The following is a 26669-nucleotide window of genomic DNA, read 5'->3' on the forward strand; positions in this document are numbered from 1 at the left end:
GACCATCACGGCAGACCGCATCGTCCATAATAAACATAACGTAAGTGTGTTATTTCAATTTCTGATTCTGATATTTTTCCTCCTCCCCCTCAAAATCGAACACATAGTTTTTTGACACTATTGAACTTGTTGCAGACAGACAAAACAAGACAAGAAAGACACATTTTATTTCTTCTCGATGAAAAAAAAAATAAATAAAGACCGCGTTGATCCTGGTTCCTATACCGAAATTTTGTTTTTTTTTTTAGACATTTTCTGTTCAAGTCGAAAAATACCGAAAAATCGCTAATTATATTCGAAAAATACATTTTCCCCTCTCAAGCCAAAAATATTTATCCGATTCGTTTCAAACTTTCCCAGAATACTAAGGTCATCAAGGGCTGAGACGGTCACTCTTAATACACTTGAGTGGTTCCTAAACCTCTTGGTTCCTAGTTTGTTCCTACTCAGTTACTAATCAGTTCCTAATGATAAGGGGGGGGGGGGGGAGGCAAATTTTCAATAACAAAAAATCGAAATTATTTAAAAAAAAAACAAACAATAAAATCCAAGTCCAGCCTGGGCTGAATAGAACTGAACCCGGGATGGATTTAAGGCATATAATAGGTAAGCAGGTACTCGGGCTGTAGCTTCAGCCCGGGTTATTGTTAATGAAAACTCAGCCCGGGCTGGAATTCATCATGTAATCGGCCCCTAAGTTGGCTAATGTGGTGATGTTAGTGGGACAATTAATTCTGGTGCACTATTCCTGTCAACATAATATTTCATTAAGCTAATGACTTATTTTCTCTCGTTTAGAAGAGACCATCACGGCAGACCGCATCGTCCATAATAAACATAACGTAAGTGTGTTATTTCAATTTCTGATTCTGATATTTTTCCTCCTCCCCCTCAAAATCGAACACATAGTTTTTTGACACTATTTAACTTGTGGCAGACAGACAAAACAAGACAAGAAAGACACATTTTATTTCTTCTCGATGAAAAAAAAAATAAATAAAGACCGCGTTGATCCTGGTTCCTATACCGAAATTTTGTTTTTTTTTTAGACATTTTCTGTTCAAGTCGAAAAATACCGAAAAATCGCTAATTATATTCGAAAAATACATTTTCCCCTCTCAAGCCAAAAATATTTATCCGATTCGTTTCAAACTTTCCCAGAATACTAAGGTCATCAAGGGCTGACAGCTGAGACGGTCACTCTTAATACACTTGAGTGGTTCCTAAACCTCTTGGTTCCTAGTTTGTTCCTACTCAGTTACTAATCAGTTCCTAATGATAAGGGGGGGGAGGCAAATTTTCAATAACAAAAAATCGAAATTATTTAAAAAAAAAAAAAAAAACAATAAAATCCAAGTCCAGCCTGGGCTGAATAGAACTGAACCCGGGATGGATTTAAGGCATATAATAGGTAAGCAGGTACTCGGGCTGTAGCTTCAGCCCGGGTTATTGTTAATGAAAACTCAGCCCGGGCTGGAATTCATCATGTAATCGGCCCCTAAGTTGGCTAATGTGGTGATGTTAGTGGGAGACATGGTTGACGACTTTACAGCTCAACTCGTCTTTACGTTTATTAGCTCCTGGAATCATGGCCGCCATTTTATCTAAATTCGCGGAAGAGGTAAATCAAGATGAATTTTCTGACGTTAAAATCACTAAATAAACGTGCGGGGTAGCTTTCATTGTGGTGCCCCAATGAATATGTCAGCTAAATTTCTTTTTATGACGAAAAATAACCATTCAAAACAGCTTTCCTGTCTACAACGCCAGCAGCAATGAGCAATTAATGCCAACAAATTGACCAGGAAATGTTAATTAGCTATTCTAAAACTGTACAATGCATAAAACTTTATCTTAAAAACTATATTCCGATGCTAAAATCAGCTAACCAAAAACCATTTGTCTATGCACTTCTAATTACTTATAGCTATAGAATACGTGACAAAGGTGTCAAAGACAATTAGGGTTTTTAATATTGCACTTCTCTAAAAATAAAACTTTAATTGTGGTCTAGTTGCTGCTAACAGAGATGAAAAGACATCTGGAACATGTATTTGAAATTACATATCATTCATGTTTTTATTGGCTCGTTTCTTAGTACCCAAAATAGTTGAAGCATACTATTTGATGGCCTTTATATGGGACAATTAATTCTGGTGCACTATTCCTGTCAACATAATGTTTCATTAAGCTCGTTCAATTACATGACTTTTGTCCTCTCGCTTCGAAGAAACCAAGGCGGAAGCATCGTCCACGAGAAACATAAGGCAAGTGTGTTATTTCAATTTTTGATTCTGATATTTTTTTCTCCCCCCGCCCTCAAAATTGTACACATTCACTATCATACAAATCACATTTAAATTTTGACAGACAGACAAAACAAGACACATTACATTTAATGTTGGGTAATTGGAATTGCTTCTTTTGAAATTTTCTTCAACTGAATTTGGATTTAGGGATCTATTTTTAGCCATAATATTTTTGAATATTGAATCGCGAAGAAAAAGGAAGGGTTATTTTTTATTAGCTTTAGTATTTAATTTTTTTTTCAATTTTTTTATGTGCACATCAAGCCATCTTGTTGTCTTGTATTCTTTATTAAAAGGGTTAAAAAAAATCGAAATAAGAAAATCAAACAGAGAACCGCTCGTTTCCCTGGAGACAGGGAGTGATTGTTTTCGCTGTTCAAACTCATACTAACAGGTAGATATGAGATGTCAATCGAAAGGAAATGTAATCTTCCCCTCTTAACACCAAAAAGCCATGATTTTTTGGCCTACCTGTTGAATCCTGTTAAAAAAACTGAAATGTTTGATAATATTTGAAATGTATCAGGCTCTTGGTCTCCCTGTGGTGTGGTACTCCACTGCTAGATATAGATAAAAATAATATGAATCTGACTAAAGAATTTTGATACAGGATAAAAGCAGGCTATACGTTTCCCTGTGGTATGGTAGTCCAAGTGCACCTGACTATTGGTTTCCCTGTGGTATGGCACTCCATGTGCACTTGACTATTGGTTTCCCTGTGGTATGGTAGTCCAAGTGCACCTGACTATTGGTTTCCCTGTGCTATGATAGTCCAAGTGCACCTGACTATTGGTTTCCCTGTGGTATGGCACTCCATGTGCACCTGACTATTGGTTTCCCTGTGGTATGGCACTACATGTGCACTTGACTATTGGTTTCCCTGTGGTATGGCACTCCATGTGCACCTGACTATTGGTTTCCCTGTGGTATGGCACTCCATGTGCACCTGACTATTGGTTTCCCTGTGGTATGGTAGTCCAAGTGCACCTGACTATTGGTTTCCCTGTGCTATGATAGTCCAAGTGCACCTGACTATTGGTTTCCCTGTGGTATGGCACTCCATGTGCACTTGACTATTGGTTTCCCTGTGGTATGGCACTCCATGTGCACCTGACTATTGGTTTCCCTGTGGTATGGCACTCCATGTGCACCTGACTATTGGTTTCCCTGTGGTATGGTAGTCCAAGTGCACCTGACTATTGGTTTCCCTGTGGTATGGTAGCCCAAGTGCTCCTCACTATTGGTTTCCCTGTGGTATGGCACTCCATGTGCACCTGACTATTGGTTTCCCTGTGGTATGGCACTCTATGTGCACCTGACTATTGGTTTCCCTGTGGTATGGTACTCCATGTGTACCTGACTATTGGTTTCCCTATGTTATGGTATTCCATGTGCACCTGACTATTGGTTTCCCTGTGGTATGCTACTCCATGTGTACCTGACTATTGGTTTCCCTGTGTTATGATATTCCATGTGCACCTGACTATTGGTTTTCCTGTGGTATGGTACTCCATGTGTACCTGACTATTGGTTTCCCTGTGGTATGGCACTCTATGTGCACCTGACTATTGGTTTCCCTGTGGTATGGTACTCCATGTGCACCTGACTATTGGTTTCCCTGTGGTATGGTATTCCTTGTGCACCTGACTATTGGTTTCCCTGTGGTATGGTACTCCATGTGTACCTGACTATTGGTTTCCCTGTGTTATGGTATTCCATGTGCACCTGACTATTGGTTTTCCTGTGGTATGGCACTACATATGTACCTGACTATTGGTTTCCCTGTGGTATGGCACTCCATGTGCACCTGACTATTGGTTTCCCTGTGGTATGGCACTCCATGTGCACCTGACTATTGGTTTCCCTGTGGTATGGTAGTCCAAGTACACCTGACTATTGGTTTCCCTGTGCTATGATAGTCCAAGTGCACCTGACTATTGGTTTCCCTGTGGTATGGCACTCCATGTGCACTTGACTATTGGTTTCCCTGTGGTATGGCACTCCATGTGCACCTGACTATTGGTTTCCCTGTGGTATGGCACTCCATGTGCACCTGACTATTGGTTTTCCTGTGGTATGGTAGTCCAAGTGCACCTGACTATTGGTTTCCCTGTGCTATGATAGTTCAAGTGCACCTGACTATTGGTTTCCCTGTGGTATGGTAGTCCATGTGCACCTGACTATTGGTTTCCCTGTGGTATGGCACTCCATGTGCACTTGACTATTGGTTTCCCTGTGGTATGGCACTCCATGTGCACCTGACTATTGGTTTCCCTGTCGTATGGCACTCCATGTGCACCTGACTATTGGTTTCCCTGTGGTATGGTAGTCCAAGTGCACCTGACTATTGGTTTCCCTGTGGTATGGTAGCCCAAGTGCTCCTCACTATTGGTTTCCCTGTGGTATGGCACTCCATGTGCACCTGACTATTGGTTTCCCTGTGGTATGGCACTCTATGTGCACCTGACTATTGGTTTCCCTGTGGTATGGCACTCTATGTGCACCTGACTATTGGTTTCCCTGTGGTATGTTACTCCATGTGCACCTGACTATTGGTTTCCCTGTGGTATGGTATTCCTTGTGCACCTGACTATTGGTTTTCCTGTGGTATGGTACTCCATGTGTACCTGACTATTGGTTTCCCTGTGTTATGGTATTCCATGTGCACCTGACTATTGGTTTTCCTGTGGTATGGTACTACATATGTACCTGACTATTGGTATCCCTGTGTTATGGTATTCCATGTGCACCTGACTATTGGCTTTCCTGTGGTATGGCACTCCATGTGCACTTGACTATTGGTTTCCCTGTGGTATGGTACTCTATGTGTACCTGACTATTCGTTTTCCTGTGTTATGGTATTCCATGTGCACCTGACTATTGGTTTCCCTGTTGTATGGTACTCCATGTGCACCTGACTATTGGTTTCCCTGTGGTATGGTAGTCCATGTGCACCTGACTATTGGTTTCCGTGTGGTATGGTACTCCATGTGCACCTGACTATTGGTTTCCCTGTGGTATGCTACTCCATGTGCACCTGACTATTGGTTTCCCTGTGGTATGTCACTCTATGTGCACCTGACTATTGGTTTCCCTGTGGTATGGTACTCTATGTGTACCTGACTATTGGTTTACCTGTGTTATGGTATTCCATGTGCACCTGACTATTGGTTTCCCTGTGGTATGTCACTCTATGTGCACCTGACTATTGGTTTCCCTGTGGTATGGTACTCTATGTGTACCTGACTATTGGTTTCCCTGTGGTATGGTACTCCATGTGTACCTGACTATTAGTTTCCCTGTGTTAGGTATTCCATGTGCACCTGACTATTGGTTTCCGTGTGGTATGATACTCCATGTGTGCCTGACTATTGGTTTCCCTGTGTTATGGTATTCCATGTGCACCTGACTATTGGTTTTCCTGTGTTATGGTACTCCATGTGTACCTGACTATTGGTTTCCCTGTGTTATGGTATTATATGTGCACCTGACTATTGGTATCCCTGTGTTATGGTATTCCATGTGCACCTGACTATTGGTTTTCCTGTGGTATGGCACTCCATGTGCACTTGACTATTGGTTTCCCTGTGGTATGGTACTCTATGTGTACCTGACTATTGGTTTTCCTGTGTTATGGTATTCCATGTGCACCTGACTATTGGTTTCCCTGTTGTATGGTACTCCATGTGTACCTGACTATTGGTTTCCCTGTGGTATGGTAGTCCAAGTGCTCCTGACTATTGGTTTCCCTGTGGTATGGCACTCCATGTGCACCTGACTATTGGTTTCCCTGTGGTATGGTACTCCATGTGCACCTGACTATTGGTTTCCCTGTGGTATGGCACTCTATGTGCACCTGACTATTGGTTTCCCTGTGGTATGGTACTCCATGTGTACCTGACTATTGGTTTCCCTGTGTTATGGTATTCCATGTGCACCTGACTATTGGTTTCCCTGTGGTATGGTACTCCATGTGTACCTGACTATTGGTTTCCCTGTGTTATGGTATTCCATGTGCACCTGACTATTGGTTTCCCTGTGGTATGGTACTCCATGTGTACCTGACTATTAGTTTCCCTGTGTTACGGTATTCCATGTGCACCTGACTATTGGTTTCCGTGTGGTATGATACTCCATGTGTGCCTGACTATTGGTTTCCCTGTGTTATGGTATTCCATGTGCACCTGACTATTGGTTTTCCTGTGGTATGGTACTCCATGTGTACCTGACTATTGGTTTCCCTATGTTATGGTATTCCATGTGCACCTGACTATTGGTTTCCCTGTGGTATGCTACTCCATGTGTACCTGACTATTGGTTTCCCTGTGTTATGATATTCCATGTGCACCTGACTATTGGTTTTCCTGTGGTATGGTACTCCATGTGTACCTGACTATTGGTTTCCCTGTGGTATGGTAGTCCAAGTGCACCTGACTATTGGTTTCCCTGTGGTATGGTACTCCATGTGCACCTGACTATTGGTTTCCCTGTGGTATGGTATTCCTTGTGCACCTGACTATTGGTTTCCCTGTGGTATGGTACTCCATGTGTACCTGACTATTGGTTTCCCTGTGTTATGGTATTCCATGTGCACCTGACTATTGGTTTTCCTGTGGTATGGCACTACATATGTACCTGACTATTGGTTTCCCTGTGGTATGGCACTCCATGTGTTAGAAATAATAAAATTGGTATAAAATAGAAAATATAATGAGTTGGCAATTTTGATGTTGTTAAAAGTTTCGAACAGAGTTGTTTTCTAACTATGACATTACACACAAATACAAACAGCTAAAATATGTTAAGTTATGGTTCGGTTTTGTAGTTGCTATAGCTTAGCACAATCAGTTGTAAATAATTAATTTTAAGAGCCTCTCAAAGAGGCCTTTGTTGGCAATTGTTTACTTAGATGCTAATAAACAAGTAACTTTCTTTAATTAGGCAGGCGTGCCGAAGCTACTGTTTCTGAACATTTATTTTCACAATATAGAAAAATTAAAAGCCTGTAAAAACAGTCTTTTTTCGGAAAATGTATCATTTTTTTATTTTTAAAACCTGTAAATAACAATCAAAAGCACTATGGAATAAGAATATTGAACAAATGAAAGAATGGTGTTAACTTGTCAAAAGAGTACGAGGGCGATTTTCAATAATTAAGAAAATTAAACCATCGAAGATAAAAGAAATTAATATTTTCTTATTTTTTATTTTTATTTAGCCCTTAGTAAAATTTTCATCTATATGTTTTTTTAAGGTTTCCTAGATCACGAAATGTAACATTAAAATGAAGCAACTCTGGTTGTTTGCATTTAGAGGAATTTTTAAATTAAAAATCTAATTTCAAAAGGTTATGGGCGTAAAAGTATTAAAAAAATAGTTCTAATCGACATTTGTTTCCCCAGAAACATTGCTGAACAAATAAAAAACCTTGATAAAGTTCGCTAACATAAACATGTCCATTTTAAAAGTGGCAACGTAAGAAGCAAGAGATTTGGCAAAGAAATTTAAGGCAAGTGTATTCAGGTCGGTTGAAAAACAAAACCTTTGGTCTCGCATTAGAAATTGAACACCCCATAGTACTTATATTGCGAGACGAGGATCTTTTTTAAGTAGCTCTTTTTGATATTGTTCAAATGATGCCAAATTATTTTTGTAGCGTTTATTAATTACCCTCTTTTTTGCTATAAGAACGTTTTTATTTTCAGTTGATGCTCGGCCGTTTTTATGTAGCATTTCAAGTTCGGGAATGTTCTTGTTCTTTTATGATACTATGAATTATTAAAAACGGGAATTACACACAGTGATACTTATTGTTGCCGTTATTAGGAACACAATAATGATTTTGCATTTTAGAACTCATCTCCTCATGACCTTAGCCTCGATATATTTTTTTTAATGCTATTTAGAATTTGGTGAAGTCTCAGGCTGGCTATATTTAAATACAAATAAATTCAGCAGTGGTATGACCGAGTTTGGAAATAACTTTCCACCCTTGTCTGAACTTAAGCCTTTAGGCTTGAAATCGGGTTTTTGCAAAAACCGAATAATTCTGAAAAAAATCGACGCAGGGGTATAATAGAAGTGTTCCAAACATGAATGGATGCAATAAAGAGTAAGACATATGTATTTGGAAGGAGTTTTATTGATAACTTTCTGACCTAATTGATATTCATAAACGATGTCCAAAGCACATGCTAAATAAACAATGCGCTGAGTTGAGTGGGCTCCCTGTGTTCGCGCCAACACCTTTGGAGCACTTCTCCCTGTAAAATTTGTAACAGCAGCAATATTCTAGCATTTAAACGATTAAAGGCTTTTTACAACGGCTAGTAATCTAAGCTTTTCTCAGGGGTGGATCCAGAAGTTTTGTGACCTTATCGCTCGAAGCCTATTTTTCAAATAGCCATTCAACATTGATTTCAAGTCGTGTTTTCCCAGAATGCAGCTGGCGACATTTTTTGCTCTCGCATTTTTTGTACCGCTGACCTTCGCTGGTGATCACGGGCTTCCAGCCAAGTGTCTCAAAGAGTATTCGAGTATTGTGAGTCACTATGGAAACAGGAAGGGGCACTGCGCAAGACTTCAGGTATGATCGCCGTACACTTGAATGGGTGTCGGGCTTGTTATTGGCACCAAAGAGAAGGATCTTTTCGTAACCATCATTACCACAGGGGCATCGTGATTGTTATCAACTTGGCCCAGTCCCCCGCGCAACGTTAGAATGGGGAATATGTACACATGTAACAACTGCTTATCCATCTCACAAAACAAACTTTCTTATACGTTTTCTTTTTGGTTATTTTATCACAGATGATCCTGAATTGCTTCAAACCGACGGAGAAGACCGCAGGCGCATCTGGCAAGACCCTAGATGCCATGCGCTACCTGTTCTACCAGGAGGGCGTGTTTGTCAGTAAGCTTGGTGAATGTAAAGGAATGGAGACCGAGTCGCTCAAAGAAGTTGTCAAGAAAAGCGGTCAGTTTTAGACTTTAAAAGCACATTAGCATACACACATTGGCGCCAGTCGGAGCCCTGCAGTCTATTGTCGATGAAGTTTAACTGAGGCAAACTGGCTATGCCATGCTGACTAGCCCTAATAAGGACGAAAACAGCTGTCCATGGTTGCCGAACTGCACGGGTAATAGACTGTGCTAGCGTCCCGTCTTGGCCCGACTGGTGCCACTGTTAATTAAGTCCACTTATTAGTTTTAGAGACTAGTCGAGTGCGAGAGTGCGCCACTTCGATGTCTTTTTCACATTTTCAAAAAGTACTCGGACCTGGCGCCCGTTTCTCGAAACACCCGAGTATTTTCGGGCCCGAAAACTTTTGCGTGTTTTCCTTTGTAAGAACCGCTTTCATGTTAGAACAGTTTGAACTTCCTCTTGGTTCATATTCCAAATGATTACGCTCAATAGGGCCTTTTTTGAAGTTTTGCTAAACTAAAAAAGTTACCCGAAAATTCTCGGGTGACTCTGAGGTCCCGATAACTTTCTTAATATTTAAGCCATGTGACTTTCGGGCCCGAGAAGTTCGGGAAAGATCAAAATCTAAAAATCTATAAAAAAATCATCCTTAACTTGAATCTTTGTGGTAAAATACGATGTTTGACGATATTTCAACACATCCAGATACCATAAATTTTACAGGAATTAGCCAGCTTTCCAAATTAAGGAATAGAAACGATTTCGTGCCCGAGATATCTCGGGTGTTTCGAGAAACGAGCCCCTGGCATTGTGCTGTTATATCAGCAAGAAAGGCTAAGAAGCGTTCAGGATTTAAAGGGAAGCCAGCCTGGAAAAAGAAAGCCGAGAAAAGTGTGCCTAAATTCGTGTTCGTTGCGGATTCTGATGTTGGTGAAGAGGACGATGAGCCAGAAAAAGGAAACCCGATTTCTGCTTCAAAGAGAAAACTTTCGTACTCTGAATCAGATGAAGAGAATTCACTCAATGAGGTTGCAAATGCTGAAGGCTATCGTCTCGTTTTTATGGATAGTTTGAGGGATATCGCTCAAAGGATTCATGGTTTCTCAGGATGCGAAGGTGAGAAATTTAGCTCAAAGTCAAAGCCAGTTCAATTGAATTTAAACCTAAAATATTCGCTTGCTTGTTTAGTTTATGTTTTCAATCCCTAGATTTTATATATAATGGATGCATACATGTTTCTGCCTTTTACCATTAATTTGTCCATTTGTTGTTTTCAGGAAAAGTATCAGTTGTAGAAGATCCATCAAAGTGCTTTGGTTTGTGTAGCAGTCTTTTCATCCAGTGTGATTCCTGCGATCTAAATGAATTCTTCAGCACTGGTAAACATTCGCTATCGGATCTTGCTCCAAGGACCATGCAAGGTAGAGACGTTAACAGAAGATCAGTGTTTGCTGCAAATGAAGTTGGCCTAAGGAGAGAGGGAAATAGCAGCCATCTGTGAAATGTTTGACATGCCACCTCCAGTTGCCCCCACTGCCTGGGCGACACATAATGAGCTACTCTACCAGCAGCACTTTGTTGCGATGAATGAACAATTAGAGAAAAGCCAGGCTGAAGAAAAAGAACTGTGCAAAAACAATGGCTTGACAGTTACCTCAGTCAGTTTTGATGGCACCTGGGCAAAAAGAGGGTTTACTTCAAACCATGGTGTTGGCTTTGCAATTTCTACCGAAACTGGGAAAGTACTTGACTATGCGGTAGTGTAAAAAAACTGCAATGCCTGCAATATACAGTCCAAAAAGCTGTCTGTTGAGGAGTTCGAACAATGGGCTGAAGACCATGAATGCCCTGGTGGCTATGAAGGCTCTAGTCCCAGTATGGAGACCTCATGTGCCAAGAAAATCTGGAACAATAGCAAGGACACTGGCCTAGAATACAGGTTTATGGTGTCAGATGGTGACTCAAAGGCTTTTGATGAGGTGAGACTGTCTACATTATGACAATATGGATAAATCTTCACCTGAATATAAGCAATGGAAAAGCTCTCCAGCTTATAAACGTCATTTAGGCGAATACATGGATGATAAGTCAAACTAGCCGCAGAGTCATGAAGTTGGACTGTGTTGGACACGTCCAAAAGCGGATGGGCAAAGCCCTGCGTAAAGCCCAAGAGACAAAAGGCAAACTTGCTGATGGCAAACCAGTGGGCGGCAGGTCAGGGAGGCTTACAAAGTCTGCAATCGAGAAATTGCTATGGGAATACAATAAGGAATAATGTGAAACAAGGGGTCTTGTTAACCGATCAAAGGGCAAAAGCAATCTCAAACATGAAAATGGAGATCATGGCTGGCCTTTACCATAGCTGTAAGTTGCCAGTGAAAGAAAGACTCCAGTTTTGTCCTGTAAACTCCTGGTGTGCATATAAGAATTTAACCAAGACATTTAAGGAGAAAAAGCACCACCTAGACCCTGTCTTCGTAGACTCTCTCAAGCCTACCTATGTTCGGCTTACCAGTGATGCCCTCTTAGAGAGATGCTTGCCAGGAAATACCCAGAATCCAAATGAGTGCTTGAACTCTCTTGTGTGGCTGAGGTGCCCCAAGCACAGATGGTTTGGCCGGAAGCGTGTGGAGATGGCAGCAGTCTCTGCTGCTCTGCACTTTAGCTCGGAGGCCACTGCAAAGAACAGAGTGATGGAGCTAGCTGGCATACCTGCTGGAGCCCAAACTGCAGCAGCAAGTACAAGGAGAGACAAGCAGAGGGTAAAGAGTGCTGAAAAGAGAACTTCTGAGAACTTCAAAAAGTACAGAAGATCTATTCGCCGTGTGAATGTTCGGGTTGAAGAACGTCGAGTGAATGAGGAGGGAACCACATATGAGGCCGGGGGTTTCTAGACGTGAAAACAAACATTTAGTAACCATCAAGAAGACTGAGACATCTTATTTTTTAAACAGCAGGCATGAGTAAATCAGATTGTTATCATTTTTTCACAATATTAGCCTTTTTTGACCATCTTGTGAAGAAATTGCCTATTCTCAAACTTTAAAGTGTTTTTTTTTCTAAGAGGAGGGTTTATATATAATGTCGCGACTGCCCAATCTCATATCTTTTAGAGTATTTGGTATTTTTTGCTGAAATTTTCAGGAAATGCTGCTGATATAATTGCCTTTATGATTTTTTGTCAACAATAATTGTGTAAAATGTGATTTCCTTAAAAAAATCAAAGATTTATAGAAAACAAATCATTCATTATGTAAAGCTATCTTATTTTAACAGAAAACAATAAAAATATGCTGAAAAGCATACAATGCAGAGTCGTAAATAAGTTGGGCAGCAAGCCACGATGATTATAACGGCTCAAGTTAATTGGTTAATAATTAACTCACCAATAGTTAGATATTAATACAATTACGACCAAATGAAAGCCCACTCTTTGATGATTACATACGTATATAACATGCCTTGTTAACTGCTTTGTTGAGTCTGTAACACTTTAACGAATATTGCACCACATTTTACCCAATTTTGACTGTAATCCCGCCTTGAATGTTATGTTGCAGATTTAGCAAAGAGGCTAAAAGCAAATGGCTTTGTAGGGCTTGACTCAGTGGGTAAGTCCATGATGAAAAAGTTGTAAATATGTACAACAATGTTACACGTAGGTATGTGGAAAGGTATAGCATAAATCATGTTTGTATTCTCTCACGTTATTTGGTGGCCGGTAATCAATAAATACATCAAATCTAGTCATATTCCGATCGAACTTTCTGTGTTTGGTTAGAGTTTTGTGACGTAAAAAGAAACCTAGAACTAAGGACCCATGTTACGTCGAAAAATGTAATAACGGAAATGTTTTTTTGCTATAGACATTTTATTACATTTTGCGTTGAAAGTTATTACATTTCCCGCTAAAATATATTGCGTTCATTTTGCGTTTAAAGTCATTACATTTCGCGATATGACTACATTTTGCGTACGTTGGCCCCTGGAACCATCTCCAGTGCTTACAAACTAGCTCACAAGACTGCAACCTGCGTCAAAGTCCGTCACATGTAAAGTCCGTCACATGTAAAGTCCGTCACATGTGGTGCGACTTGATCATGTCTCGCAATGTTTGCGCTATACAAATTCTAAACAGTTTATTTTTCATTTCACTTGCTCCTTTTTGCACGACTACGGCTGCTTGGCTATTACACTTCTATTTATCTGTTTATTTTGACTGTAAATGCGATTATGCAATAGGGATCACACAATAGTAAGTTTTCAGCCTGGCTAATTTTTCAGGTCTCATTAAGAGTGTGGTAGTTACATCTAAGCAATTTTTTGTTAACAGATTATGTATGAGACTATGTACTTTTAATTACATAAAATGCATTCTTTTACCTCAAATCTTCCCACAGCTCTTTGCGACGCGCGCATGGAACCGAGGATAGACGCAGCTTGTCTACAATTTTGACGCCTGACCTCGGTTTCACGCGCGCGTCGCAAAGAGTTCTCGGAAGATGTGGGGAAGGTAAATCAAATGAGTAAGTACGCAGCTGCTTTGTCTCCTATTATCTTCGTTCTACAAAGGAGTTCTTTTGTCTCTGTTCTTCTCGTTCTGTGTCGAGGTGCGGATATTGTTCATTTGCCCAATCAAATTGCAACTTGTAAGAGCTGCGTACTGACCCAATCAAATAGCCTTTGAATAAAAGTCGCTGATCCGCATATGATCCTCCCTATACCACTCTATTCTTTCAGAAACCAGCGAAGATGACAGATGCGCACTGGACGTCCACCGCGCGTGCATCGACAAATACCTCCGCCGCGTTATGAGCAACCATGACGTATGCATGGACGCAGACGACTGGGCCAAGTGCTATCACGACGAAAAAGCGCGGGAAAATTGCAACGCAAAGATTCTGGAGGATTTCACCGCCATGTTGGACGGGGAGGTTGGGCAGACTGTGATCAATGGCGTCATGGAAATCATGGGCAGGAGCTGCGTAAGCGAGTAATTTCCCCGCCACTAAAAAGCGCGGGAAAATCATCGAATGGTATTTTTAACGCAGTTGTGGGGATTTGTAATACCAGGGTTGTTACTCAATAAAGGAATTGCTTGAGAATTTGTCTATCATATTATTACGAGTACCCAGAAGCGACACCCAAGCATTTTAAAGAACAGGCGGTGAAAGGGATAAAAAAGGGAAAGGGAAAGGGGGAAGAGGGAAGGGGGAAGGGGGAAGGGGGAAGGGGGAAGGGGGAAGGGGGAAGGGGGAAGGGGGAAGGGGGAAGGGGGAAGGGGGAAGGGGGAAGGGGGAAGGGGGAAGGGGGAAGGGGGAAGGGGGAAGGGGGAAGGGGGAAGGGGGAAGGGGGAAGGGGGAAGGGGGAAGGGGGAAGGGGGAAGGGGGAAGGGGGAAGGGGGAAGGGGGAAGGGGGAAGGGGGAAGGGGGAGGGGGGGAAGGGGGAGGGGGGAAGGGGGATGGGGGAAGGGTGGTGTATTCGTCTTTTACGTTCACGATAATCCCAGAAATATCTTTAAGGCTTAGTTCAAACGTCCCATTTTTCATGAGTCGTATTCAATGCAAAGGAATCCAGCTGGTTGTTTCATCTTCATTTGCATGCATTTGCATTGAATACGGCTCATGGATAATGCATGTGTGAACTAAGCCTAAAGCACCAAAAGCGTGTAAACTGAATTTCTTTAGAAAATACAAATATTAACACATTATTTATGATGACGTGGCTTTGGTGACCATTCACAACTCCTTAAACATATATTTTATATATACCTTTTAACATTGATTAAATATTTCATCATATTATTTAAGTCATACTGTAATTTATATATACCCATAATTTTGCTAAAATAACAATAAGAATATCGATTTAAATAATTTACAAATGTAGCGTTCATTTTTACCGTATTGCAATCCCAGAAGCAGCAAGAGAAGCAGCATTTCAACAAAGACAACCATGTTAAGACTTGCTACAATACTGCATTCTTCACAAAAGCATTGTTCGTGCCTTATATCTAACTACACATAGCACCTCTTCCAAAAACGTTCAGCACTGCTCGATGATCCAGTGGCTTTTAAAAGGCGCAGAGTCTTCGATTATGGGTCAAGCGAGGACCCTGGGTACGAAGATGGTACGAGCGTTTGGCGACGTATGCCACAGTAATCCAGTGCGTAAAACAACCACTACAGGTATTCCCTGTCTAGTGCTTCGGGAGCCACCACAGGCAATCTGAAGTGTTGCCTACTCGCTTTTTATCTTGCCATTGGTTGGGTGGAATGCGGGAGATGTTATGCCGATTCCAAGGATTGGTAATACTATCCTGACGAGAACTAACTTGAGAAATTTGATAAGAATTCTAAAAAGAAAAAAAAATCAACTCATTTGAGTGAATCAATAACAAAGAATGTCGAAGCAAGAGTATGAATAGGAGTCATAAGCACAACAGAGGTATCTGTGAGACAAGCGCAACACACGTGAGAATCGGTCAAACACAAGAACGCAAGAAAATAAAGCAGATGCATTCTAAGTCGAAAAATCACTCGGGTTGTATTTGCGGCTACTACCTAGCGATAATCGCGACGCGCGCTACCGTGGCCACCTTGACAGTTTTGTGAGTTATCTAATCTAAAGCATCTTACATATCAAACATTATGTTTTTCTTCGACTTAATGGTCTTTGGGGGAGTGGGGTGAACATTCGTAAATGCCTGTTGCAGCTAAAAACAAAACTTCCTTGGGCCAATTCAAAATGGCTGCCAAAAAAAAAACGAATTAATACTAGATTCTCTTCAAGTTTACGCAATCTCTCAACCTAGATTCTAGGCACAGCTATTTAGCGGACACAAAACAAGTCCATATTACTGAAACTTTTAAAAACAGGTATGCAATCTCCTTATGAGACGATGACCAAAAAACAAATATGGCTGATATGGTTGAGACTCTCGTTAGGGCTGTTAAGCTAATGTCAAAAACGACCGGGAACTCCACCCCCAGCCCCCTCCCCTCCCCTCTAGAGAAAGAATAAAAGGAGAAGAAGAAGAGCAGCTCGAGACCAGATCGCGGAACGATTCGCGAAGAAAAAAGATGGGGGGGGGGGGGGTAGTATCTGTTCGAGTTTTGCTCCCTGGATCGCAATGGATGGAGTCTACGCATACGATGTCCCTTTCACTAGCTGAATACTCACCTTAGTATAAATAATAAGATAAAGGCCACCAGTATATATAACGCGCCAAAGAAACCTATCCTGGTGACTGCGGGGGCTTGGGCACTAGCAGGCGGACACCGTGGTGCGTCACGTGACAGCTCGAGATCACTGAGCGGTATCACTTGCTGGAGATGGGCTCCCTGTGGTCCACGAACTTCTAAAGATACCTCGACCTGAAAACGTTGTGGAAAATAGGTGTCACAAAAAACATTTGACACCCGATGGGGAAGATTTTTTTCCCTGTCTTTCTTTTCTTTTCGGACAGTTGGTCTGGTGGCCTAGTGTTTTCGCGTAATGTTTGCTTGTACGATTTATTTTTCTAGAGATTTTGACTTGGAAATGTCGTTAGGGAACAGTTGAATGACGATGATGATGACGGTGATAATGATAATGATGGTGATGGTGATGGTAATGATGGTGGTGATGGTGATAATGATGGTGATAATGATGGTGATTGCGATGGCGATGATGATGGCGATAGTGATGGTGATGGTAATGATGGTGGTGATGGTGATTATGATGATGATGGTGATAATGATTGCGATGGTAATGATGATGGCGGTGATGTTGATGGTGATAATGATGGTGATGGTGATAATGATGGTGATGGTGATAATGATGGTGATGGCGATTAAGATGGCGATGGTGATGGTAATGATGGTGGTGATGGTGATAATGATGGTGATAATGATGGTGATGGTGATTGCGATGGCGATGATGATGGCGATAGTGATGGTGTTGGTTATGATGGTGGTGATGGTGATTATGATGATGATGGTGATAATGATGGTGATGGCGATGGTAATGATGATGGCGGTGATGTTGATGGTGATAATGATGGTGATGGTGACAATGATGGTGATAATGATGGTGATGGTGATGATGATGGTGATAATGATGGTGATGGTGATAATGATGGTGATGGTGATAATGATGGTGATGGCGATGGTGATGGTAATAATGGTGGTGATGGTGATAATGATGGTGATGGTGATGATGTTGGTGATGGCGAATGCGATGGTGATGTTGATGGCAATGGTGATGGTTGTGATGGTGATGATGATGGAGATGGTGACGGTAATGATGGTGGTGATGGCGATGGTGATGGCGATAATGATGGTGATGATGATGATGGTAATGGCGATGATGGTGATGGCGATGGTGATAATGATGGTGATGATGGTGATGGCGATAGTGATGGTAATAATGGTGGTGATGGTGATAATGATGGTGATGATGATGGTGATGGCCGTGATGGTGATGATTATGATGGCGATGGTGATGGTAATGATGGTGATGGCGATGGTAATGATGCTGATAATGATGGTGGTGGTGATTATGATGGTGATGGCGATGGTAATGATGGGGGTGGTGGTGATGGTGATATTGATGGTGGTGATGATAATGATGGTGATGATGATTATGATGGTGATGGCGATGGTGATGGTAATGATGGTGGTGATGGTGATGGTGACAATGATGGTGATAACGTTGGTGATGGTGATGGTGATGATGATGATGATGATGATGATGATGGTGATAATGATGGTGATGGTGACAATGATGGTGGTAATGGTGATAATGATGGTGATGGTGATAATGATGGTAATGATGGTGGTGATGGTGATGATAATGATGATGATTGTGATGATAATGGATGATGACGATGATAATGACGATTACAATGTTGATGATGGTAATCAACTCACCGGCGAAGCATCCCAATCTATATTGACCATTCCATAATTTATCTCGGTGATGACGTCATGCGTTCTCAATGACGACACTCCTACCTTACTAGGAGGGAAGAGAAAAGTAAGACATCAGAAGCAAGGGCGAAAGGTCGGTGAAATAATGAAATGAAGGAATGGCTGCATAGTACTTCAACAGGAAACAACGTAGGGATGCTATACCTTTCAACATGATAAAAGTCTAAAGTACAGGTTTTACGATACTGGATTTAACGATAAACTCGAAGTTACGATACATTTTCTTTCTGCCGTAAAATCCAGGTTCCACTGTATTGAAAACGAAAAAGAAGTTATCAGCCTAGTCGGATCAAAGAACGTCAAGCGGGAATCGAGTATAACCGACATGATTTCGGTCACTTGAAATGCTTTCTAGAGACATGTGGTCAACAAGTAAACTCGTCGTCAATCTTTAGAATGCCGTCCAACTGCGTCCACTAGGCACCCAAAGAGCCTGGGGATGAGGCTAAGACTCACGTAAGAAGCCAATAACAGAACTCCTTTGAGATGAATGACACACAGACTGAAGTCATACCACTTGATGTTACCTCATAAAGCGGGTACCCTGTGGATAAAAGAACGGAGTTTATCCTCGAGTTCTTTAATATAAAATAATAAGAAAGTGAAATAAGATCACCAAGCATTTGCTAGACCGCTGTAAATTTGGGGAGCTAATCGCCATCTTATTGAAAGAGCCATGATATCTCAGTTTTCAAGCGTGTTGTCAGCCCTTGTTGTCTTAGTTTTATATGTAAACAAAGGCTTTCTACGAAAGAGTCATATCTCAGTTGAAAGCGTGTTATCAGCCCTTGTTGTCTTAGTTTTATATGTAAAAAAGGCTTTCTACGAAAGAGTCATGATATCTCAGTTTTTAAGCGTGTTATCAGCCCTTGTTGTTTTAGTTTTATATGTAAACAAAGGCTTTCTACGAAAGAGCCATGATATCTCAGCTTTTAAGCGTGTGATCAGCCCTAGTTGTTTTAGTTTTACATGTAAACAAAGGCTTTCTACATGTGGGACTGTAAAGGCACCTCAAGCACCCGCCATACGACATATTTAAGGGCCAAAATTATTGCTTTGTGAGAGAGAAGAACCAGGCAACATACAGAAAAACGCTGTAACAAAAGCGCGCATCATCTCCATTTACGTGAATCAAACCCGGGACCAAGTGGTGAGAGAGCCACTACAAATCTGCATTCTGCCACCTAAACAAGCCTGCACCCCTCCCACCCCCCTCACGACAACTATTTATCATCCAACATGGTGGGCAGCAAGGCATTGGGGTGGACTCAATAATGCTGCGTACGTTTCTATGTATTCTATGTCGAGGTTGAGCGGTGTTTACCTGTACTGGTGCTGTTAAGGCACTGGAACTCGCCGAAGTGAACATCGCCACTTAGAAGAAATACCTTGCAAAGAATTGAAAGGCGTGAGAAACGTCGCAAATGCATAAATTGTGACTGAGTGAAACAAGAACAACATGCAAAAGGATAGTATTTCTTCTAATTTGCAGGAAAAACTGTAAATATTAAAGCAATTTTTATTGAAAATATGCAATGATAATAAATGTTTTGCGTTATTTACTATTTCAGAGCGTAGAATGGCGGCCTTGGCGTATGATGAAAAAGAAAATTGAGCCTGCAGTGTTTTTCTAGCGAAAAACCGGCCTCGAGCAATTCGTAGCCGCCATCTTGGATTTTGAGCAAAAATGAAGAACGGGGGTTCTTTAACTCTAAATCATAACCATTTAAGCCTCGACTTTTTAATGGTGCTACGTAGGCCACCAAAATAAAGATTTCAGAAAGTTAACCAATCATGATCCAAGAATAGTCTGAAAAGTTTGGTTGAAACGAACTTCCACATTTTTTTGTCAAAGGTAATTGATCTCTTACAAAATTCTCCTAACCCTATCAATGATAAACGTATGGATTTAGTATTGAGAATCAATAATTTTAGATCTTTTGGGTGTAAGACTAACCCTTGGTAATCTTTGCAACATCCACAATAAGCGGTCATAGCTGTTCGGACACGTCAGCCATTTGTCCGTGATAGGCAGGTCGGACAAGACTTGTATCCCTGTGCCAATCAACGTCACTGTCGCAGTGTCATTCAACTGTCGCTCAAGCCACGCCCACTGCTCGTCTCCAAGGATGTCGCAATCTGAACCTCGCTTGAGATGCGAGCGGGTGTCCAATAGAATAATCTGGGATATATTGATTTATTAGTATTAGTGTAAAAGCCCTTCCTATGTTCCCCCCCCCCTTCCCCCTGCGCTTTCCTCTCCCTGTAAGTAGGGATTTTATAATATGACGGCATTTCACGAAAGATTTCAGCGTGCGTATCAATTCAATATGTGCGCCTTCGTAGTCCCCTCACCGTCGTATATCCCTTGTGCCGGACCCAGAGGGCAAGGCCCCAAACCCCTCTTCCCTTGCGAACTAAGAATTTAGAAGAACTTATAGGGAAGTTAAAAAAAAAATCGGAAATTTACCCCCCAAGTATCATCACCATCTATGCACTTAGACTTTAATGAGGCCGTTATTTAAGCTTCCAGTGTTATTGGTATCATTAACATTTATAAAAAGAATAAGCTCATGTGGATCACAATTTTAATTATTAAGGTAAACTTCGTTAGCCACATCCTACGTTTACAAGCTATATCAACATTAGTAGTACTTTCAGTAGAACCGCTTAGTGTTCCTTTATTATCTATTGTCAATTTACAAATTGCATTTGCTTGAGCAGGGACCCGGGAACGAAAGAGTGGCATCACCATCCGCACTGAAGGTCACGCAATGATAAATATTGAAGAGCGTAAGTCACTCGTCACGAATTCCGCTGTCATCACTCAAGCAGAACTCCACTAACAAGTCTGTACACACAGTACGAAACAACTGAAGCCGTCGGCAAAATGGTGAGGGCAAATCCGAAAGCCCTGTATATGTAGCCATACGAATACCCGAGACCAAAACACAGCCTACCCGTCACAAACAGTAGGACGAGCGCAGGGATGGCGACCATTTGTTCCTCGGCAAGATGAGTTGTCAGGATCAGACACGCCACGAAATGCATCACAAACTGCTCTACGGTATTCTTAAGGAATCTCTGAGGAACTTCGATGAAAGACTTGGCTGTTTTGTCCAGTGGATTTATGGCAGGGCTTGCGAAGCGCTTGCTTGCAACAAAATAAACACCGAGGAACACTGTCAATAACGACGCGGCTTCCCATTGGAGCGTGTACGCGAATCGGTCGACAAGAGTTGGAAGGCTACGGATCTTCGGAGTCGAGTAGCGAAGGTACAACGCTACACTTATGGCTACAGTAAAAGCTAGTGCCCCCTGTAGACGAACTCTGTTCTGGTCTTTGCTCACTTCTTGGCGGATTTTTGTCTCCGTTTCGGAAGCCATGCTGGTCGAGGTAGTTTACGTGTAAATAAAAGGTTGACGGACTTGTTGACTAGCTGGAGTTGAGCATAACTCGGCCAAGTACCAGGCGTTCTTACCGGGTTTCCTGTGCTTGAAGATGAACCGTGAGACAGCTTGGGGACGAGCTTACCCGCAAGATGGAGGTGGTCCCCTGTGACGTCACAACTCTTACCACCACAGGAAAGCCAAGCACACGAAACCCAATAAGAACTCCTGGGACTAGGTTGAACATTTCAAGAAAATTTTCCCGGCACACATCGCGAGCCTGTAATTTTGCGATCGCGGGGATAAAAATTGAAACAAAACCAACACGAAACGCTGCCTCTTAACGGCAGCAGAATTGCCTTAAAACTCAGTCTAACGGTAATATAAAAGTGCTCTTGTGCGTTTGCCCCCCCCCCCCCCTTCCCCACAACGGTGAAAACTCCACTTCCTGTTTGCAATGACTTCCTATTTGTAGACAAAACTATAAAGCATAAGCGAATTAGATCACCCTGATGTGTCATCAATCTAAAAGTCACACTTTTTCGTATACTGTAATAAACGTCCCAAAGGTCCCATTAAAAAAATCCCTTTTTGTTTTGTTATCTAAATAATTATGATTTTTCTATGATCATTAAATTTAGTGAGACAAAATTCACGGTTTTTCTTTTTCGATCAACCTCTATAATGAGACACCTTAAATTTATATATAGGATAACAAATCAAATACCAAAAATCCACCAAAGAAAAGCCAACTAAAACTTACCCAAAAGAAAAGAACTACCAAGCAGATCAGTTTTTTTACCCTTTACCTTGACTGTCTTATCACCCGTGCCATAGCTGTAAGATGCATAGACACCCTCTCTCTGGCGGCGTAGGCTGTCAACTGGCTCATCCAGGAAATCCAGGAACACTCCTTGGGACTGGAGTCTGTCCCGATGATGCTGAAAGAGGCATATGTAAGATTGAGGGGAAGTGAGGCAAGACATAGGCTCAGCCAGGGGGAGGTGGTCACGCATTTAAAATAACGTAATAAAAATATATTGAAATAACCAACTAAAGACAAAGTTTTGTAAATCTTTTATCATAGCTTCCATCAGCTGATGAATAAACTATTTCACTTATTATGACAAAATTGGGGCTGCTAAAGGCTCTTTAAAAAAGCTACACACCTATTTCAAATAAGGTTCACTAAAGATTCCATTGGCCGGGAAAGGGGGGATGTGATTTTGAAGGGGGTACCTGGGTTTGACATAAGGTACTGCTAAAAATGATACAAACAATTTTGAAACAACTTTTGAAAGAAGCATATAACATACCTTGCCCCCTCTGTCGATGCCATAGTCATGATCATCCCACACCCCAAGAACTTGCACCCCGGATGAGAGAAAGTTCTAATAGAAAACAAGAAAAGGTGAGAAATAAAAGACCAGAGAATACCTTGATCCATTGCCTTATCTAAAGCATGGGACAATGAAAGGCCCCGATCCAAGCTAGTGGATAATTGATTACAATCTGTAAAATATTGACCCATACACTATTTGCAAGCAGGGTGAAAATCACAGCACAGTTCAGAGTTTCCTTTCAGTGCAGACACAGTGTCAACTTACCCACATTAGGTAGGTGTCACAAGATTTTGGACCCCATCACAAGCCTAATTTTTGTGACAATGTCCCCACATTCTCTGTATTCATCCGCATTGGCTCTTTTGGTTTTTTCACATATTTACTGTATTTCACCCGATTTCACAAGATTTTTGTCCAAGTTGAGTTGACCGCTTTGTAGTAGATTTAATAGAAAGACAATAAAAACCTGGCAAGAAATCACACGGCAGCCCACCTTGTAGTCAGGGTTATTTTTTTGCTGATTAAACTTGGACGCAACTTGTGCTATAGGGGCTGGCATCCAGATAAAAGGTGCAACTTTGATATCTGCATACACAGCTATAAAACATAATAAAATCAGATTGATTTGCAAACAAAATAAATTCAAAATGAATTTACTGTATTATTACTATTTTTATAAAATGTTTTTTTCAAGGAAACCCTTCTTTCCTCAAATCTCTCTAAAAATGCTAAGATCTGTGTCAGGCTACCTTGATAATTAACCCCTTTTGACACATTTTCCTGGCTGTGGCTAGATTGTTTTCTACTAATAAGGAACAATTCTTAGCCATTGCTTGCATTTTTAAGGAGCCAGGCACTAATTTTTCCTTCTATGTCTTTTTAAAAAATCAATTCTACTAAGGGAAAGGAGTGCTGCTACAGCCTTAATGTGTAAATGTTTTGAAGTGGTTTGTATGTTCTACTAGTAACATTAGCTTATAATTTCCCTAAATATACCTAAAAGAGCTGTTATGACCCTAAAAATAATGATAATGGTTTTCCTCACTAGGATGGGAAGTCCCCAGATACTAATTGTTTCCATTCATCTCAGATAAGGACACTAAAACGGAGGTCCAGTCTTTTCAAGCTGAACTACACTAAAACCTGAACCGAAGGGACGTAAAAGAACCACTGGTGATGCAATAATCCCTCTAGCAGTGACCACCCCCAGTGAGAGTGCTTACAGTGCTTACTAACAATACACTCAAGGAGGTACTTGATTTGGAGCCTAGCTCTGTTGTACCTTCCGTAACCAGTATAGCTGATGGGAATTGAATAAATAAAAAAATATATATACCCCCACTCCCCTGAGATTTAATAAAAGTCCATACATATCTTACCATCTCCTAACCATATAAATACTTCAGGGCTTTGTTTTTGAATATGTTTCCATAAAGGCTGAGGCTTGTATTGAATGCTGCAAACAACAATGATACTGTTAGTTGAACACACACAAAAAAAAACTGTGGAATATCTATTACAATCTTCCTGACAACCAGTAGCAAGATTTTAGTCAACTAAGACTTATCAGAACTTGTATATAATTGACTTTTCTAAGTACTTTGGTTGCGATTGATCAGTACAAACATTTCACCTTTTTCGCAACTTCCTAATATTACTAGGATATACATAAATGTGCTCTGTAGAATTATATGCACGGCCGTAGCAGGGGGTGGGACACTTAGGACAAGTGACTCCCCCCCAATTAAAAAAAAAGAGAAATATGGAAATGACCAGTAGGGGCGTGGCTATGCCCCCCATTGTTTTCTTAATGTTTCTGTAATCGTGTCCCCCAATAATTTGAGGCCTGCTACAGCTATGTCTAGTGTCAAATCTCTATCTCATCTTACATCTTACATCTTGATGACATTACTACAGACACACAGTACTTTTTACTGTACATACAGAAATGTTATCCTAAACAAGAACAAAATACAAAAAAGAGTGGGAGGCATATCCCCTTTGTCACAAACTCTTGCTATTATGGATACTATATGGGCTATCGGTAAAATGTGGAGTCTCCAGAGGGCGGAGATGTAGAGCATTGACATTCAGAGTGGAGCAATATTTGGATTTTGCAGAAATTCATTTCATAGACATCTATAATGATGGGTTTCCGTCATGCAGTGAATCATGAAGGATATCAAATCATACCAACTGCTAAAATAGTCTGATTTATTTTTCTTTAGGGATTTCTTTTACAAAATGCAATGTTGCTATTATGTGCCTGAAATGAAAAGTTCAGCAGAATTCCCATATAGCTTCGCTCTGGACTCCAACTCCTCAACTTGCAATCTAAAAGACACTGCATTTTAACAAAAGCCATCCTATACCTGTATATAATACACTCTTTTTTATAAGAATGTCTGATTTTCAGTTAAGGCTGGGCCTTCTCTTATTTTTGGGACATTTCTAGGCTGAATATGTTCTTAAAGATGTTTTTAAATTTCAGTGTATATAAGAATATAATATCCAGTGAATTATAAGGAAAAGAAATATACTAACGATCAATTGCAATAATAAGGTTGTTACTACGAGCACAATTTGATTCTGCATTTTAGAACGCATCAGGACTAAAAAAAGAAAATAAATTCTGCTATCTGAGCCTCGGCAAGTTCTTAAAGTTTGGTGAAAACTCAGGCTGGACGTTCTTATAAAAAAGGTTCTTATAAAAAAAAAGAGTTTATAGAGGTTCCTGAGGGTGTCAATAAAATTAACAACTGCCAAAAAAGTTTGACGGATGGACAACAAAGCAATGCATCATGTGTATGGTAAGGAAAAAAAAACAGGGATAACAAATTCATCAAGACAAAAAAAAAATAAGTGTTATTTAAACAAATAGTACTCCTGATCAATTAATAAATAAATTTCAGTCCCAACATACAAAAATGATATCTCAACATTCCACTGACAAATATGAAAAACTATGTTTTGAACTAGGAGGGAGTTTAATAAAATATGTGTTTTATTTGCATTAAAATCTAGCAGGTAATGCTTTGATGGTGGTCTTGGGGTGAAAGTCTAATTTGAACCGGAAGCGGCTGAAAGTCACGAGTTTCAAAAATAAACTTGGTCAAAAAAATGTCAAGGTCTTAGCACAATTTTAATTGCCTTTTGAAGTTAAAAATTCAAGCAAAATAAGTAATTTTTCATTTTCTTGCTATAATCACAATTCCCGCAATTGATGTAAACAAACTCTATTACTATTTTTGTCGCTGAACTCATAAGACTTGTTTTAAAACATTAACTTACTTAATAAAATTACGATTGCAATCCAACGATAAACAAAATATATAAAAGTATACAGTTTTGTTCTTGGGATGTAAACATGCTTATTGGCATTTGAAGTCTGTATGTATTGTTATTTCGCGATAATTTTTTTTTAGTCGTTTCTCTGTTGGGGATTTTCCCGCAAAAGGACGACAGTTCGACTTACTTGCAACTCCCAAATGCGATGCGACTGACCACTGTCTCGTTTGAAAAATCAGCTATTAAATTAGTTCTTTTGTGTGAATAAGCGATTCTAGGTCCTAAAAATGATAAAACTGTTAATATAAAGATAAATTGGAAGCTAGAATATATTCCGCAGCGGACATTTTTCATGTCAACCCGACAAGACATTGTTGACTGTTTGGACTTCTAGCTGCTGGTCAGCGGATTCTAGTAAAATGCTTTCGACACTTCCGGTGGA

At 40.6% G+C, this 26669-nt stretch overlaps 4 protein-coding genes across 5 annotated transcripts; 2 read left to right on the forward strand and 2 right to left on the reverse strand.

Annotated features, from left to right (window-relative positions):
- Positions 1 to 14339, forward strand: LOC116619978. Its single transcript, XM_048722928.1, has 6 exons — positions 1 to 40; positions 799 to 842; positions 8748 to 8895; positions 9120 to 9285; positions 12795 to 12845; positions 13975 to 14339. The coding sequence occupies exons 3-6, from the start codon at positions 8749 to 8751 to the stop codon at positions 14229 to 14231; spliced, it is 621 nt and encodes a 206-aa protein (XP_048578885.1). The 5' UTR covers positions 1 to 40; positions 799 to 842; position 8748; the 3' UTR covers positions 14232 to 14339.
- LOC125560699 lies at positions 9292 to 12845 on the forward strand. Of its 2 annotated transcripts, none has more exons than XM_048722926.1 (2): positions 9292 to 10350; positions 10512 to 12845. In XM_048722926.1, exon 2 carries the CDS (start codon positions 11427 to 11429, stop codon positions 12126 to 12128), a length of 702 nt encoding a protein of 233 aa, XP_048578883.1. In that variant the 5' UTR covers positions 9292 to 10350; positions 10512 to 11426; the 3' UTR covers positions 12129 to 12845. The 2 variants fall into 2 exon arrangements, with proteins under 2 accessions (XP_048578883.1, XP_048578884.1); XM_048722927.1 differs by having other exon boundaries at positions 10512 to 12653.
- Positions 14340 to 14944: 605 nt separating the features above from the next.
- On the reverse strand, positions 14945 to 26621 carry LOC116619981. Its single transcript, XM_048722888.1, has 11 exons — positions 26415 to 26621; positions 24319 to 24395; positions 23433 to 23536; positions 22913 to 22987; positions 22406 to 22537; positions 20164 to 20388; positions 19531 to 19594; positions 18663 to 18750; positions 18147 to 18234; positions 16417 to 16610; positions 14945 to 15589 (listed from the first exon to the last, which is right to left on the reverse strand). Exons 1-11 carry the CDS (start codon positions 26597 to 26599, stop codon positions 15475 to 15477), a joined length of 1347 nt encoding a protein of 448 aa, XP_048578845.1. The 5' UTR covers positions 26600 to 26621; the 3' UTR covers positions 14945 to 15474.
- Positions 20781 to 21904, reverse strand: LOC5515618. The gene has a single exon (XM_032385370.2). The coding sequence runs from the start codon at positions 21591 to 21593 to the stop codon at positions 21030 to 21032; it is 564 nt and encodes a 187-aa protein (XP_032241261.2). The 5' UTR covers positions 21594 to 21904; the 3' UTR covers positions 20781 to 21029.
- Positions 26622 to 26669: the final 48 nt, after the last annotated feature.

This window comes from Nematostella vectensis, chromosome 15, assembly GCF_932526225.1.
Source record: "Nematostella vectensis chromosome 15, jaNemVect1.1, whole genome shotgun sequence".
Classification (NCBI taxonomy): Eukaryota; Metazoa; Cnidaria; class Anthozoa; order Actiniaria; family Edwardsiidae; genus Nematostella; species Nematostella vectensis.

Excerpts from the sequence above, each read along its gene's own strand:
- LOC116619978 (XM_048722928.1), top strand. The coding sequence starts at position 8,749 with ATGCAGCTGGCGACATTTTTTGCTCTCGCATTTTTTGTACCGCTGACC. Across the intron at positions 8,896-9,119 it reads GGCACTGCGCAAGACTTCAG|ATGATCCTGAATTGCTTCAA; the intron begins GTATGATCGCCG and ends ATTTTATCACAG. Across the intron at positions 12,846-13,974 it reads TGTAGGGCTTGACTCAGTGG|AAACCAGCGAAGATGACAGA; the intron begins GTAAGTCCATGA and ends CTATTCTTTCAG.
- LOC125560699 (XM_048722926.1), top strand. The coding sequence starts at position 11,427 with ATGGCAAACCAGTGGGCGGCAGGTCAGGGAGGCTTACAAAGTCTGCAA.
- LOC5515618 (XM_032385370.2), bottom strand. The coding sequence starts at position 21,593 with ATGGCTTCCGAAACGGAGACAAAAATCCGCCAAGAAGTGAGCAAAGAC.
- LOC116619981 (XM_048722888.1), bottom strand. The coding sequence starts at position 26,599 with ATGTCTTGTCGGGTTGACATGAAAAATGTCCGCTGCGGAATATATTCT. Across the intron at positions 24,396-26,414 it reads ATCGCATTTGGGAGTTGCAA|CATTCAATACAAGCCTCAGC; the intron begins GTAAGTCGAACT and ends TGTTGTTTGCAG. Across the intron at positions 22,538-22,912 it reads GCATCGACAGAGGGGGCAAG|CATCATCGGGACAGACTCCA; the intron begins GTATGTTATATG and ends TGCCTCTTTCAG.